This window comes from Bos indicus x Bos taurus, chromosome 12 (genome assembly GCF_003369695.1).
Source record: "Bos indicus x Bos taurus breed Angus x Brahman F1 hybrid chromosome 12, Bos_hybrid_MaternalHap_v2.0, whole genome shotgun sequence".
In the NCBI taxonomy this organism is placed as follows: domain Eukaryota; kingdom Metazoa; phylum Chordata; class Mammalia; order Artiodactyla; family Bovidae; genus Bos; species Bos indicus x Bos taurus.
Genome location: NC_040087.1, coordinates 84,626,664 through 84,641,433, shown reverse-complemented (window position 1 = coordinate 84,641,433; position 14,770 = coordinate 84,626,664). Strand labels below are relative to the sequence as shown.

Genomic DNA, 14,770 nt, shown 5'->3' with positions numbered 1-14,770 from the left:
CTTCTCCCCTGGTGACGACCCGCCACCCACCCCCCAGCCTGGCTCGATGTGGCAAATGAGGGCTTACTCATTCGGTAACACGAGAACAACGCTGGAGCCAGAATCCAGAGCACATTTGTGCTTTCTGTTTGGAGTCCCGAAGTTATTCAGTAACAGAGTGTTTCTGGTGTTGGCTGTCACCATGGTGAGGAGCACAGGAGCTGGACCCCATGCCCGTATAAGGCAGGGCGAGCCCGGAGCTCCGGGAGCCAGGCTCTGCGGCCAGGCGTGGTCGCGGCTGCTCCGGGGGCACTGAGGGGAAGACAGACGGCGAGGGACCCCAGGGGAGAACGTGGGAAAGAACAGTCTCTGCGACGGCTCTCTGAGCCCAGAGTCCGCCCACGGCTATTTTGGTGGATCCCGTTACTTCTGAAAAATACTATCAGCCCAAAAGGAGGGCAGAAATAGCTCTGCTTTCACCAGAATCCCATCTGGGTAGAGCTGTTAATTGGCAAAGATTTAATACACGTCCACCAGGTTTGTGGAATGGGCACAGACATTCTATTTTCATAAAAGAGTTAATAAAGTCTATGCGACTGTCCTAACAATGAATAACTTCAGTAATGCACTGGGCTTACCCCGCAGACAGTGATAAATGGGGTTAGCAATTTCTTCTCAGTGGGTTTTTTTCTGGCTTCTTACTGTCAGTCACTCCTATCCCCTTACTGATCAGTATTCAATAGCATGTGTGAATCAGTCAGGCAGCCTCAGTTAGAATCACCCAGTTTGGATCCATGTGGGCCAGAAAGTGAGCTTAGGTCTCTCTTCATGACTCCAAACACCCCTGCCATCCTGGTGTGGGGGTAGGGGCAGATCACTGGCCCTGGTTCTTGAACAAACTACCCAGGCAACTGCTGAGTCTCAATTTAATTTGATTTCATTTGATAATGTGTCTGCAGATTAAAGTCAAGCCCATGCTAGCTTACCCGTGTTAATGAAATTAACCAGAAGGTGTCACTTTCTGCGTTCTGGCAAGGCGGCGAAAGACTCAAGGCATTTTCTTAATCAGGGGTGACAGGAAATAACGCTGGTGCTGTAAACTTAGGAAATGAGAATAGACCTGGGGGCCTGTAGAAATCCCCTTCTAATGACCTCTTTGAGGAGACCCTTGGTGTCCTTCAACAATCCGCTGCTGTGCAGATGGTATCGCACATGGAAACGATCAGAGGAACTATCTTTACAGGAGAAAAGTGTTCTTGTAAAAGCATCACTGTCCGCATACTGGTTCTACGTTAGCTAATAACAAACAGTGAGAAGGAGCAGACCCGGTCCCCTTCTACTTGGTCTGTCTGGGCTCTCTCTGGTGGATCCCAGGGAGAAGAACGGTCCAGAGCCAGGCTCCCTCCGACACAGGCAGGTCTCACAGACATGTGCGGTCTCAGGGCACTGGTTTCTCTTCTCTGTGCCCGTATAAGGCTGAGCAAGCTGAGCTGGGGAGGCCAGAGCCTGCAAGCAGGCTTTCCACCACTGCTCCGGAAGCATCGCTGGGAAAATCTATAGCCGGGGACCCCAGGGGAATTTAAGTCTCATGGAACAGCCTCCATATATTTAAAAATACTTCTCCTTGTGAAATGCTGATAAAGCAACTCCTGAAGCACGGAGTCCCCGCCAAGAGCAGAGGAAGCAACCACAGCAAAACTGATGCCAGGCACCAGCCCGTGGAGACTCCTGGAAGCTTCGATCTCCGGGCAGACCACTCCTCCACTGTGATCATTGCCACCAAGGTAATGGTGGGCTGCGTGTTAGCACATAAGCTCCCCGCATCTATAAAGGGGGCCCGTCACACCTTTGACCATTTGACTTCTGGGGCGGGGACTCAGGTCCAGAAGGAGGCAGGACCTGACACCCAGCCACAGATCTGGTGGTCATCTCTTCCTCCTGTGGGTGAGGAGGGGCATGGCGACTTAAAACACTGATGCAAGCGTTCAACTTGCTGAAGCTCAGTGGGAACCCCGGAGGATGGCTATGAGTCCCGATTCCAGCAAGGACAGGGAGACGCAGGCGGGCAGTCCCACAGGCCTCTCACTGCCTGACATGGGACGCGGGTGAGCCCTGGAGGGGAAGGAGTTATCCCAAAGCTCAAGGACTCGAGAGACTGTGTCGTAAGACGAAAAACTACTCCCTACACTGCCACGAACCAAAGAGGTCTTAATACATGAATATAAGCAAACCTTTAACTTCAACGATGCTGAGACTCAAATATCAGCTTTCAAAGCAACACTTGGATGAAACATGTCAAAGTATCAGGCCCACATTTCAAACATCGCCGGATGTTGTGGTAACTCGGGGCGACCTTTTCTCTCTGACTTACCTGTGAAGTGCCTGTACATAAGGGGCATTCAGGGAAGGTGTGGGATAATTTCAAAAGTCAAAGTGATTGTCAGTGGTTCAATGCCAGCACCCTCTAGTTTAAAGAGATACCAGGGTATAAATACAACTGTATATTCATGGTGGTTCAGTGCCAACGCCCTCTAGTTTAAATAGATATCAGAGTATAAATGCAACAGCTTTTTTTATGCAATATTTTTACAAAATATATATTTATATATACTATAAATATTAAACATAATTGCATTATGTACACATATATGCACACGTGTATTTATGACAATGAGCAAGAGAGAAGATGCTCAAGAAGGCCAACACTGTTCTCAATTTATTGAGAAAGTAGCATATATAGACTCAATTCTGCATTCTATTCTTGCTTGCTTCATAGAAATGAACTCACCTATATTAAATTTCTTACGATTGTATGCAAATGATTTAATCAGGTTATATACAGCACTTTGTACAAAATGGAAGTAAAACGAAGACAATACTTATTGCAGTGTCATGACTTACCCGCCCTCCTTTCTCAGGGTAGCACTGGCAGCCCCCGCTGCAGTCTCTGCCTCCACAGGGCACGTCCAATTTCTTCACACCCTGCAGAAACGAAGCAGAAAGCAGAGAACATTACCTACTACCCTCCAATCGCCGCGCAGAAAGCAGAGAACATTACCTACTACCCTCCAATCGCCGCGCAGGCCAGAATGCCAGCTGCTGACAGTCCTTCCACGCCTAACAACTATTCAATCAAAACACTCACTCAGTCTTTAAAGAAGCAGAATTTAATTTTTAGAGCAGTTTGAGGTCAGTAAGAAAAGATATGGCGTTTCACGCACAGCTCCTTCTGCCCGCACCTCCCAACTATCAACACGCCCCCCACCAGATGGGCCGAGTGTTACAATCGGTCAACCTCCACCGATGCACCATCACCACCCCAAGTCCACGGCTGACATCAAGGCCACCCTTGGTGCTGCACATTCTAGGGTGAATTAGCCTTTTTTCAGTGCCTACTAAGTGCCAGATGCCAAGCTGCATCCTGGGGCTCAAAAGTCAAGGAGAACATTCTCCAGGGATTCTGTGTGAAGTGAGCCTAAGATAAGGTGTTCTGGGAGAGACGTCCGAGGCTGGGGAGGATGGTCAGGGTGGCTGCCCGCGGCACTCTGCAGGGCCTCGTGACAAAGCCCAGACCCACTGAGTTGCAGGGAGGGGGCTTCTGATCCAGAGGCGGAATTTGCAAATACAGCTGGTGGGATGACACAGCCTCCCCCCATCACAGGGAGCCACCACCCATCACAGGGAACCGCCTCCCCCTCCCCCGTCACAGGGAACTGCCCCCCATCACAGGGAACAGCCCCGGTCACAGGGAACCGCCCCCATCACAGGGAACCGCCCCTCATCAAAGGGAACCGCCCCCGCCACAGGGAACCGCCCCCGTCACAGGGAACCGCCCATCACAGGGAACCGCCCCCATCACAGGGAACTGCCCCCCATCACAGGGAACAGCCCCGGTCACAGGGAACCGCCCCCATCACAGGGAACCGCCCCTCATCAAAGGGAACCGCCCCCGCCACAGGGAACCGCCCCCGCCACAGGGAACCGCCCCCGCCACAGGGAACCGCCCCCCATCACAGGGAACCGCCCCCGCCACAGGGAACCGCCCCCCATCACAGGGAACCGCCCCCGTCACAGGGAACCGCCCCTCATCAAAGGGAACCGCCCCCGTCACAGGGAACCGCCCCCCATCACAGAGAACCGCCCCCATCACAGGGAACCGCCCCCCATCACAGAGAACCGCCCCCCATCACAGAGAACCGCCCCCATCACAGGGAACCGCCCCCGCCACAGGGAACCGCCCCCCATCACAGAGAACCGCCCCCCATCACAGAGAACCGCCCCCCATCACAGGGAACCGCCCCCCATCACAGAGAACCGCCCCCCATCACAGAGAACCGCCCCCCATCACAGAGAACCGCCCCCATCACAGGGAACCGCCCCCGCCACAGGGAACCGCCCCCCCCCTTCACAGGGAACCGCCACCCACGGGGAAGCCCCGCCCCTTCCCCTCCCTGAGACTGCTAACTTGGGGTACAGAGAGGGCGGGGATGGTGGTGAGGTTTTCCCTAAGTGTTTATTCAGCTGAGTTGGGGTGATATCGTCGAACTTTTCGCCAGTCCCTGAGATGTCACTCTTTGATGACTTTAGCGATAACGGGGGAGTTCTCTGGCTAGACAATCCCAGCGAGGAAGAAGGCATTTCTTGCCTCCGTCTCAGTGTCTCAGGCACGAGGTGGACGTGCAGACTGGACCGCGTCTGAACTCCTCCTTTCAGACAGCGTCCACAATACTAAGCGTTTTGAGTCGGAAATGACAATCAGCTTGGTCCTCTTTCTCCCCTCTCTGGTCAGCTCTGCCCACCTGCAGCCCCATCCCACCCCCCACAGGTGAGTTAGTGCAGCCGGTCCCCGGGGAACCTCCATCTGGCTCCTCACTCTTGACCAGGTGGTCCGGAGCCCGCAGGGAGCCGATCCAGAGGGGACCCTGGGTGCAGTGAGCCCTGGTGAGCACTCGGCCAGACCTAATGGTGCAAGCAACGCCCCGACTACAGAAACCGCTCCAGTTCAACAGCATCGCATTTCACCAGGGCAGCTCCTCCCCTTCCGAGTTGAGTCTCAGTGACGAAACAGGGGTCCCTTGGGGAGTTCTTCTGTCTGGTTTTTGGGCTAACACATTGGTCAGCATTCTCCCAGCTCCCCAGGGTTTGCGGGGAGATGCGGATGGGGCTGCCTAGCCGCCTCGACACCTCCTGCCAGCACAAGCCTCCTGGTCGGTCAATGCTGGGGGGCACAAGTGAGCTTTGACTCCACGCTGCCTGGCAGGAGCATCATCGACCTCATCAGAGATGCAGTGTCCTTTCTGTAGACAGGATACACCCCTTTGCTAAGTACTTTCTATGGAGGGGTGGTATGGGAGTTTCACATTTGTTGTTTTTATTCTTTCCCTAATCTAATATCGGCTGCATCTGTCACTACTTTGAAGAACTGAAAAAAAAAAAAAAATCTGAAGATCTCAAACTCTTTACAGAAACCAGCACCTCTAAAGTCTTCTGAGACTCTTGGTATCCTTCTGAGCTGAGTCAGGCGATGGGAGAGCATAAGAGCAAATGGGAATGGTAAGGGGCTTCCCCGGTGGTGCTGGTGGTAAAGAGCGTGCCTTCCAATGCAGGAGACGAGGGTTCGATCCCTGGGTCTGGAAGATCCCCTGGAGGAGGACATGGCCACCCACTCCAGTACTCTTGCCTTGAGAATTCCGTGAACGGAGGAGCCTGGCGGGCTACAATCATGGGGTCGCAACGAGTTGGACACGACTGCAGCGACTTAGCTCACACGCACAAACATGGATAAAGTCCTTTCACGCCCTCCAAATGCGATGTTAGGTATCTGCCCATTTTTGTGTGGCTTCAGTGCTTAACTACAGTGGGGCTCATCTTAAAACTGCCCGACCCTGGATATTTGGTGTTTACACATCCAGCTGCGGGCAAGCCGTTGGTGTGCGGATTATCCTGAGCACCGAAGCGAGGAGCCTGGATGCACCGCGCTGGACTTTGTCCTCTGCACAACCGGGATGTGAATAGGCGTGCAGGCAAGGCGAACTCGGCTCACACAATCATGATTCACTTACCAGTTGCTTGGAAAGGGTAGGGAGACACCTCAGGCTAAAGTGAGAAGCATACACTCCTATTCCCCATCTGGGGTTTCACATGTTATTTTTAATTTTGATTTTAAAGCCATTTGCCAAATCCCTATATATAAATCAATGGTTGAAACGATTTTAATGGCTTCAAATCGACCTAACAGACTTTCTGTTCTAGCTCTAGGATATGCCCTGGATTTAGTTATAGAAATGCGCTCATAACCTGCTCAAAATTCAACAGTGCTTTCTGCCTTGGGAACAAGGCTTGCAGGCCTGAAGATTCCCAGTCTCCACACTTCTCAGCCATGACCCCAGGGCTCAGATACCCTGACTCAGGATGTGGGGGAGGCACTGTTGAGAGGTAGCCCTCCACCTGAAAATTTCAGCCCTCATGTGTATGTTGGTGTGTGTGTGTGTGTGTGTGTGTGTGTCTGTTTGTGTGTGTGTCTGTGTGAGTTTCCATCAGCGTCTCACACATCCCACAGAGGGGCTCTTAAGAATTCCAGCAGCAACAAGAGCCTTAAGCACCACCTTCTGGAATGTCAGATCTCCAGGATGAACAGAAGTATTTACTTCTGTAGGGCAGGGCACGTGCTCCAGACGTCTCTTAGAGGCTGAACAAGTCTCAGGCTGAACCTTGGCATTCTCTGGAGAGGACCTGGGCTCTGGAACATTCTCAAGACACAAACGCCGTCCTGAGGCTCTCAGATGAGGAGTGTGTGAAGAGCTGTGTGTCCGTGTTCCAGCCCCAGGTGCCCACCCCCGCAACAGGAGAACAAAAGCTCAGACCAACCGCTGCCCAAGCCAAGCCCTCACGTCCAGCCCCGATTCCGTGACTCAGCACAACTCGAAGACACATCAGGGTCCTCTTGCCAGCGCCTTAATAGAGATGATGTGCTTCCTCCCCACCTACACTCACCTCAAGAGTCTGCCCACCACCCTCGCAGATGACAAGCTAGCCCCGTCCAGACCTTCAACTTCGGAGTCTCTAGGACAGCGCGCTTCCACCCGTCAGGGCCAAGCTGGCTCCGAAACATCAATCCACTGCTTGTTAGTTTCCCACCTCGGTCCCCGCCGGTCACTTGGTGCGGAGCAATACTCCAGCAGCAGGGCTCCCTGAGCCCCCTGCAGGTCACCCAGCATCTCAGGGGGAGACGCAGCTCCAGGGCCTGGAAGCTCCTGGAGAGCCCCTGCCCTGGACCAGCTGCGTCTACTCAGCAGAGCTGGCCAAATGCTCACCCTGTTGTGAACGTCCTTCATCCCAGGGCAGGCAAGAGCTCACGGACCAATGGAGCCAATGATGCTGCGAGGACTCCCAACCTTGGAGAGTGTTTGAGTCCAGTCTTGACATCTCAAAAAGTGCTTCGGGGCTAATGGATGTGGTTTTGAAAGATGAAAGTGAATTATAAGTTTGGGGAAGTCAGAGAGAAGCAGTCTGAACGTAAAGAGCCCAGTAAACCAGGCACATCTCGGCGCTGCATCTGGAGGAGATGAAGGGCAGGTAATCTCCTTTCGACAGTTGGGAACAAAACCTGTGCTGGCAAGGAAGAAGGGGGGCAGGGAGGACGGATTGGTTGATTGAGGGGAGGCTCGGACACAGCGTCAAAGAGGCAGTCCCTCCACGCGGGATAAACCGCTGCTCCCTCTGGGCCCTCGCTACTCCCCCCTGCTGTGTGGATGCCGCATCGGCACCGCCCTCGCGCCGGTGCCGCTCAGGACTGCAGACCCCGGCCCAGGGTTCCAGCAGGGCTTCCAGGTAAGCAGGGATGATGGGCTGGCTCTGAGAAAGGGGATCTGCTTGGAGACAGTGAGACAATGTGAACCACTGAGCCATCTCTTCAGTGGAGCAGAAACTTTCCTGCAGGGTCCCCAGGGCCCTGACTAAGGCGGACCCAGGCATGACCATCCTAGACACGTGCCAGCCCTCGACATCTTTCGACTCCTGCCACCTGGGGCGTGCTCAGCGTGGCTCTGAGCACTCAGGACTCAGTTCGAGCTTAGAATCAACCACAGGGCCACAAATTTCAGTTCCTTTTTCCTTAGTGAAAACATCCTTTTGAGACTCTCTCTCTCTCTCTCTTTTTTTTTTTTGCTGAATTTTGTGCTGTCCTGAATTGGTAGCCAGCATTGCTGTGCTGATTAGAAATTCAAGGAATTGGAAATGACTTGGATCGCTTAAGAGCCAACTGGCAATGTAAAGGCATAAGATACATTCTCTAGAGACCTTGTATCATATTCTACCCAAACGGAATGTAACAGATGGTTTCCAGGGCAACATGGAGAGCTCTGAACAAGAGATTTCTTAGTGAGCTTTTTACATGGGAATTCTTTTCTTTGGAGCCTTGTCTGAATCTTGGCATCACTACACTGTAGAATGATTTAAAAATACATCTATTTGCATGGGCTTTAGTTCATCCAAGAGACAGCCAGATCACCCCTAGATGCATGGTTGAGATTCCCGGGGAAGCTTTTGTGTCTGAGAGAACAGAAGTCATGGAATGTTCTAAGCAAAGCCAGGTTCTAGCTTCCTGAACCAGGCATCTATCAGATTCAAGGAGGGAATTTCTTGCCTTGAGCCACCGGCTCCCTGGCTTCCAGCAGAGATGGCTCTGCCGTTTACAACTGGAATGCGGGGAAGAGTCGGAGTGGAGATCCAGAGTGGCAGCTGCAGGATTAAGGGAACACCGGGTCCCAATTGCGGCTGGCCCTGCCTCCTGTCAGAGCAATCTACTGGCATCAGGAGAAGCCAGTATCACGCTGCCTTCATCAGGGATTGCGCAGGACTGAGCAGAGAGGAAAAGCGCTTCCTTGGCAGCCTGGTGAACAGTAGGTGCCCCTGTGGAGGTATCTGGGGAGTAGCCCCACTTCCAACATAGACAGGAGAGCTCAGCGCCACGCCTCCCGATGCCAGATATTTAGGACACTTAAAAATAGGCTTAAACAACCACTTGAACGTCAGAAAATAAAACACACAAGTGACTTAGGCTCTTTCAGACCAGCTATTTCTCAACCACCCGTGTGAACCACCCATGTGTATCAAAACAGACTCCACGGACGTGCACCCTGCTGTCCGCAGACGGGACGCTCTTTAAAGTCGATGCCATACGTACAGATGAAAGAAAAAAATGCTCACCATTGTTCTCAACTTGCACAGAAGAAATGAGTATTAATCAAATTTATATGAAGATGCGAGAACAAAACTCATTTGTCCCCAAACAAAGAATATTCTGTCCTCCACATGTTCCAAGAAACGTTTTGTCCAAGAAAGCCTTTTTAAGCCAACCTACCTCCAGCCAAAAAGTGCAAATCTGGAGGGAATTTACAGATATTTTACCATTTGATTGCCCCCAGCACACACCCAGAGCTTCCTGTATGGAGCGCTATTGAATAACCCATTCTAACCGACAGAAAAGACAAACATTCCTTTTTGTTAAAAAGTAATCGTCTTTCACATTTTAGGTAAAAAAAAAAATGTATACAAGTCTTTGTCTTTGCCACAAGTCCAGGCAAGCTGAACTTTCTAAAATTATCCTTCTAATCCAAAAAGAGGCCGACAAGGAGAAAGCCAACTTGGGAACACAGTTCCCAGTAAAGTTCTATTACTTTATCAAAACAGGAAATATAAGCCATTTCCGCACATGCAGCTTTAGAAATTAAGGAAATCATTCCAACATAGTATTAGAAAGACAGGGTATATGGCAGAGGAAGTGTGGAACACAGCCACTCCACACAGCAAAACGCTCCTCTGCTGTAGGCTGGGTGGGAAGTCCAGGGAGTCCGGCTGCCTTTGTCCAAACTTTCAGGGGCGCCTAGAATAAACGTGGTGACTCTAGAATGGCCCTAAGATTGCCACCAGCCGAAAGCAGCGGAGTACCTGACGGACAGAGGGGTCACCCATTTAGATGAGCCGCCCCAGTGGGCTCTGATTGAGTACCAGGAGTGCGGTGGGATCCCTCCTCCTGGGCTGGGGGGTCTGGGGGAGGCAACAGGGGAGGGCTGATGCTGAAGCTGAAGCTCCAGTCCTTTGTCCACCTGATGTGAAGAGCCGACTCACTGGAAAAGACCCTGATGCTGGGAAAGATTGGAGGCAGGAGGAGAAGGAGACGACAGAGGGTGAGACGGTTGGATGGCATTACCAACTCAATGGAAATAAGTTTGAGCAAGCTCCGGGAGTTGGTGATGGACAGGGAGGCCTGGCGTGCTGGAGTCCATGGGGTTGCAGAGTCAGACACGACTAAGTGACTGAACATTGAAGTAGGGGAGGATGCTGCGACGGGAACAGGGAACCTGACAGGATGACGGCAGTCCAAGGGGAGACGCTGGGCACAGGCCTTTCAGGATGCAGTCGTCAGGCCTACCTGTGCTCACTTAGGCTCGCCCGGGTGTGTGGGCACCTGCGGAGGCCACTGCTCCTTCCCGCAGGGCTGGCAGGCCTGGGAGGGGCAGCACTGGAGGCCCTTGCCCGCGTCACAGCAGCAAGCCGCCTGAGCTTCTACCCAAACCTGCACACTCAGACGCTTTCCTGAGCATGACCAGCCAACTTCTCCACCTCCTCTTTCTTCCTCTTTCTGACTCAGGCGAGGTGTGTTTTCCTAATAGAACTTGCCATCAGTAAGACAGTGAGCGTGCTTCCCAGAATCCGCCTGCCAATGTAAGAGACGTGGGTTCCATGCTCGGGTTGGGAAGATCCCCTGGAGGAGGAAATGGCAACCCAGTCCAGAATTCTTGCCTGGAGAATCCTGTGGACAGAGGAGCCTGGTAGGCCACGGTCCACGGGGTGGCAGAGTTGGACACAACTGAGGGAGTAAACAACAGCACCAGTCAACAGCACAGCAGAGGCAGCTGAGCTTTAATGCTGGGGTCGGGGGCCGACCGGCAGGGCTAACGCAGAGACCCCAGCAGCATCTCTGGAACTGGACAAGACGGGGGCGTGGCTGGCAGACCAAAGGCCAGAACACGCTCCCCAAGGACACCGCTTGTGCCCGTGATGCTGAGAGCAGGCTGAGGACAGCCGCTGCCCTGGGGGTGAGGAAGCGCGGGAAGCAGACGACCGGCATTGTCAGAAGAGGGCCCGGGCGGAGTCCAGGCGGGGCGGCCCCCTCTCTTCTGCCCCCTCCCCAACGCAGGATGGGGCTGGCGGGGCCGCCCGGACCTGTGGGGTGACGTCGGGGCTGAGGCCGCTGGCGCCCTCACACCAAGGGGTCATGGAGATGAGGTGCAGGCCCTGCTGCTGGCTCGGAGCCCCAGACGGTGGCATGGGAGTGTGGAGCAGCCAAGGCTCCCTGAGAAACACCTTGCCCGGGGCCAGAATGATCTCAGAGTGCGGGTGGGCCCGCTGCAGGTGAAGGCAAGCGGGCCGCCTGGCCAAGCGAGGGCGTCTCCCATCACACTCCCTCTGTCCCCCGGCCTCCCCTCCTCTCCCAAGACAGGATGGAGGGGCCCCACGTGTCCCCTCTGCTGGGGGCCCGGGTGGGAGGCGCTGCAGGTGTCCATGCGGGCCGCTCCGTCCAGAAGCGTCCCTCCCGCTTCCCTCTCACATCGGCTTCACCCGACGCGAGTCCAGGCTTCCCTGCGGCTCCTCCATCCCGGTGCAGACCCGGAGATGACTCATCCTTGCCCAGCAACTGGATATGCACGCATAGAAGCGCCAGGGACATGGAAGGTGAACATGCTGCCGTGGTCAGGAACCAGGGATGGCACAGGCTGGGCTGGGCTGGGCAGTGGGCTCGGCCGGCAGCCTCAGGAGTGGGTGGGGGCCAGGAAGGGCTCTGCAAATGGGGCTGACCCCGCCTGGAGGCAGGAAGGAGGTCCCGCGGGAGCACGGGTTGCCTCCACTCTAAAGTGCTTCTTCCCATAACCAGGTCCCGCTCATCGGAGCTCGGGCCCCCGTTCACATCTGCGTCCTGTCCACGCTCTGGAATCCGTCACCAGCACTCTGCTGCAGCCACGGTCTCAGCTCCTACGACATCCGATTTATTTTCCTTGTGTCTCAGACATGTTTATGAATCTACGGCTCAATTCTACGTTGAACCAGAGCTCATTCCCTTGATTCCAAAAGTTGCTCTTGAACCTCCGTGTGCCTGGGCTTCCCTAGATGTTGACTTACTGGATGAAACAGTCTCAAAACGGGACTGTGAGAATGGGATCTTTTTCTCGTCCAGTGTTTGAAACAGGTCATCCAGGCTTCCACAAAAGCCCCTCATCGCCAACCCCACTCTCAGTCCCCCTTATCTTCCCCTTGGCCACCATCACTGTGGTCACAGTGGCTGGGGCAATGCCAGTCTGACCAATGACTCAGGCAGGCTGGCTGTGTCTCGGTGTCTGTTCACTCATCACTAAAGCCCGTTTTCCTGATGCCTCTGTGATGCTGCCACAAGTGTGCATAATGTGAGAGCCTGTGTGCGCGCCAGCCACCTTGCAGGAGTGGAGGCGCTGTGAGATGCACACGTGTTGCACATGAGATGCACGCATGAGATGCACACACATGCACACATGAGCCCAGGCGGATCGACGCTTCTGTTTGAAATCATTTGCCTGCTGTTTGGGTTTCCTTGGTGGGTCCGTCAGTAGACCAGTTTCTGGAAGTCCCCCTCCCTCCATCCTTAATACAGGTAGTCACCATTCTCGCTTTTATTAATCACTCATGCCCCGTGTTCACTCACGGCTGCTGCAACAGAACACCAGCCTGGGCAGCTTATAACCAGCAGTACTGTATTTATCCCGGCGCTCAAGGCTGGAAGTCCAGGATCAAGGGGCGATAGGGTGCCTGTTTTACCCACAGCCGGCTTCTTGCCAGATCCTTACGTGGCCGGGTGGGGCCTGAGAGCTCTGTGGGCCTCTTCTGTTAAGGACATTCGTCTCCATCGTGGGATGCCCTCCTGAAGGCCTCACCTCCTAATACCACCACCCTGGGGTTAGGACCTCAGGGGGCGGCACAAACACTTAGGCCAGAGCAAGGGGCAGGGTGGGCGCGTGCGTCCTTCTGCGGTTAACCCTCTGGTTTCCAGCCCACCCGATGCTCCGGTGACAAGATAGCATGCTCTGTCTCCACGTCCTCTGCTCCCGACTCCCTGCTTTGCCCTGGACCAGCTGAGCTGCATCCGAGACCGAGCGGCGTGCATCCCGCCCCCTCCGTCCCCTGTTCCCTCACTCAGCTTCAGCCGAGTGCTTCGTAAAACATCTCCACACAGCGGTGGAATGTCAAGGATCTCCAGCGCCTGAGCGTGAGCACCTCTGGGAGCCCATCCTCCCTGGGAACGTGCCTTCGGCCTGGAATTCTCTCCCTCCTGCCTTGGCCTCGCCATCCGCAGAGCTGAAACCCGCTCCCTTGAACACACCAGCCACTCGCCCTCTGGGTCAAGGAAGTCAAGCTCCTGCAGATTTCACCTCAGCCCTGCCCATTCTTTGTACATACGGGTGTTTCTGCTACAGCGTAACGTGGGACTGTTTCTGAAAGACCCTCATGTTCTGCAAGATGACACCTCAGGCCGACAGTACAGAAAACAGGGCTAGAGGCGGACCTGGCAGCTTTGAATCAGGCCACTAGAGTTGCTGTTCAGTCGCTCAGTCGTGTCCGACTCTTTGCGACACCATGGACCGCAGCACGCCAGGCCTCCCTGTCCATTACCAACTCCCAGAGTCTACTCAAACGCATGTCCACTGATCACTGATGTCATCCGACCATCTCATCCTCTGTCGCCCCCTTCTCCTCCCACCCTCAGTCTTTCCCAGCATCAGGGTCTTTTCCCAGAGTCAGTTCTTCGCATCAGGTGGCCAGAGTACTGGAGTTTCAGCTTCAGCATCAGTCCTTCCAGTGAATATTCAGGACTGATGTCCTTTAGGACGGCTGGTTTGACCTCCTTACTGTGCAAGGGTACTGATGCCATTATGTGTAATCCCAGGAAAAGTGAGAGAAAGGTTGAACAGACACGTCAAACTCACGTTCAGTCAAGAAAGTGAAAGTGAAAGTGTAGGTTGCTCAGTTGTGTCTGACTCTTTGCGACCCTCCGGACTGTAACCTGCCAGGCTCCTCTGTCCATGGGACTCTCCAGGCAATAATCCTGGAGTGGGTTGCCCTGCCCTCCTCCAGTTCAGTCAGGAAGGGCTGCAGTAAGTGCAGTGCTGTGTCTTACAGAGAAGTGAGGGCAGAGGCTTGATGGAAGCAGAAGTCAGGAGGCGTTACGAGTGCTCAGTAGAGACAGCAGCAGCCACTGGGCAGAGATGGGGAGACCCAGGCAGCGGGCGGGCCTGGGAGGGGAGCAGAGCGAGAGAGGGGGGCCCCCAGGGCCTGCAGGCCGGAGCGGAATTCTGGGGGAGCTCACTGTGCACCCGGGGCTTATCTCACACCCCACCTCCTCCCGCTCCTCCGTCACCCAGTATGCCCCCCAAAAACCTGCCCGACTGACCCCGCTCCCCTGACATCGTCCTCCTCTTGATCAGCAACTGTCCACCTACAGATGTAGTTACACAAGACGCAGGCAGCAAAATAGGCCAGACTGCAAAGCTCTTCCTCCCTGTTCATCCAGGCTTCCCTGCTCAGGAAGGACGGGGAAGCCCGGCGTGGGGCAGTCTGTGGGGCCGCGAGAGTCAGACACGACTGAGCGGCTGGAGAATAAAAACAGCTCCTCGGGGTGTCGGTGCTCTCCTCCGATCAATAATAGGAAAATCGACCACACGAAAGACTATTTTGGGGACTTCCCTGGAGGTCCAGTGGTTAA

General features: G+C 54.3%; 1 protein-coding gene across 1 annotated transcript in view; it reads right to left on the bottom strand.

The window, feature by feature from the left end:
* The window catches only part of COL4A2 (collagen type IV alpha 2 chain), a 160,376-nt gene that overhangs the window by 108,374 nt on the left and 37,232 nt on the right, over window positions 1-14,770 (bottom strand). The window contains exon 4 of the mRNA XM_027557962.1: window positions 2,881-2,961. Coding sequence (XP_027413763.1) covers window positions 2,881-2,961 — 81 coding nt within the window. The remainder of the gene's footprint in view (window positions 1-2,880; window positions 2,962-14,770) is intronic.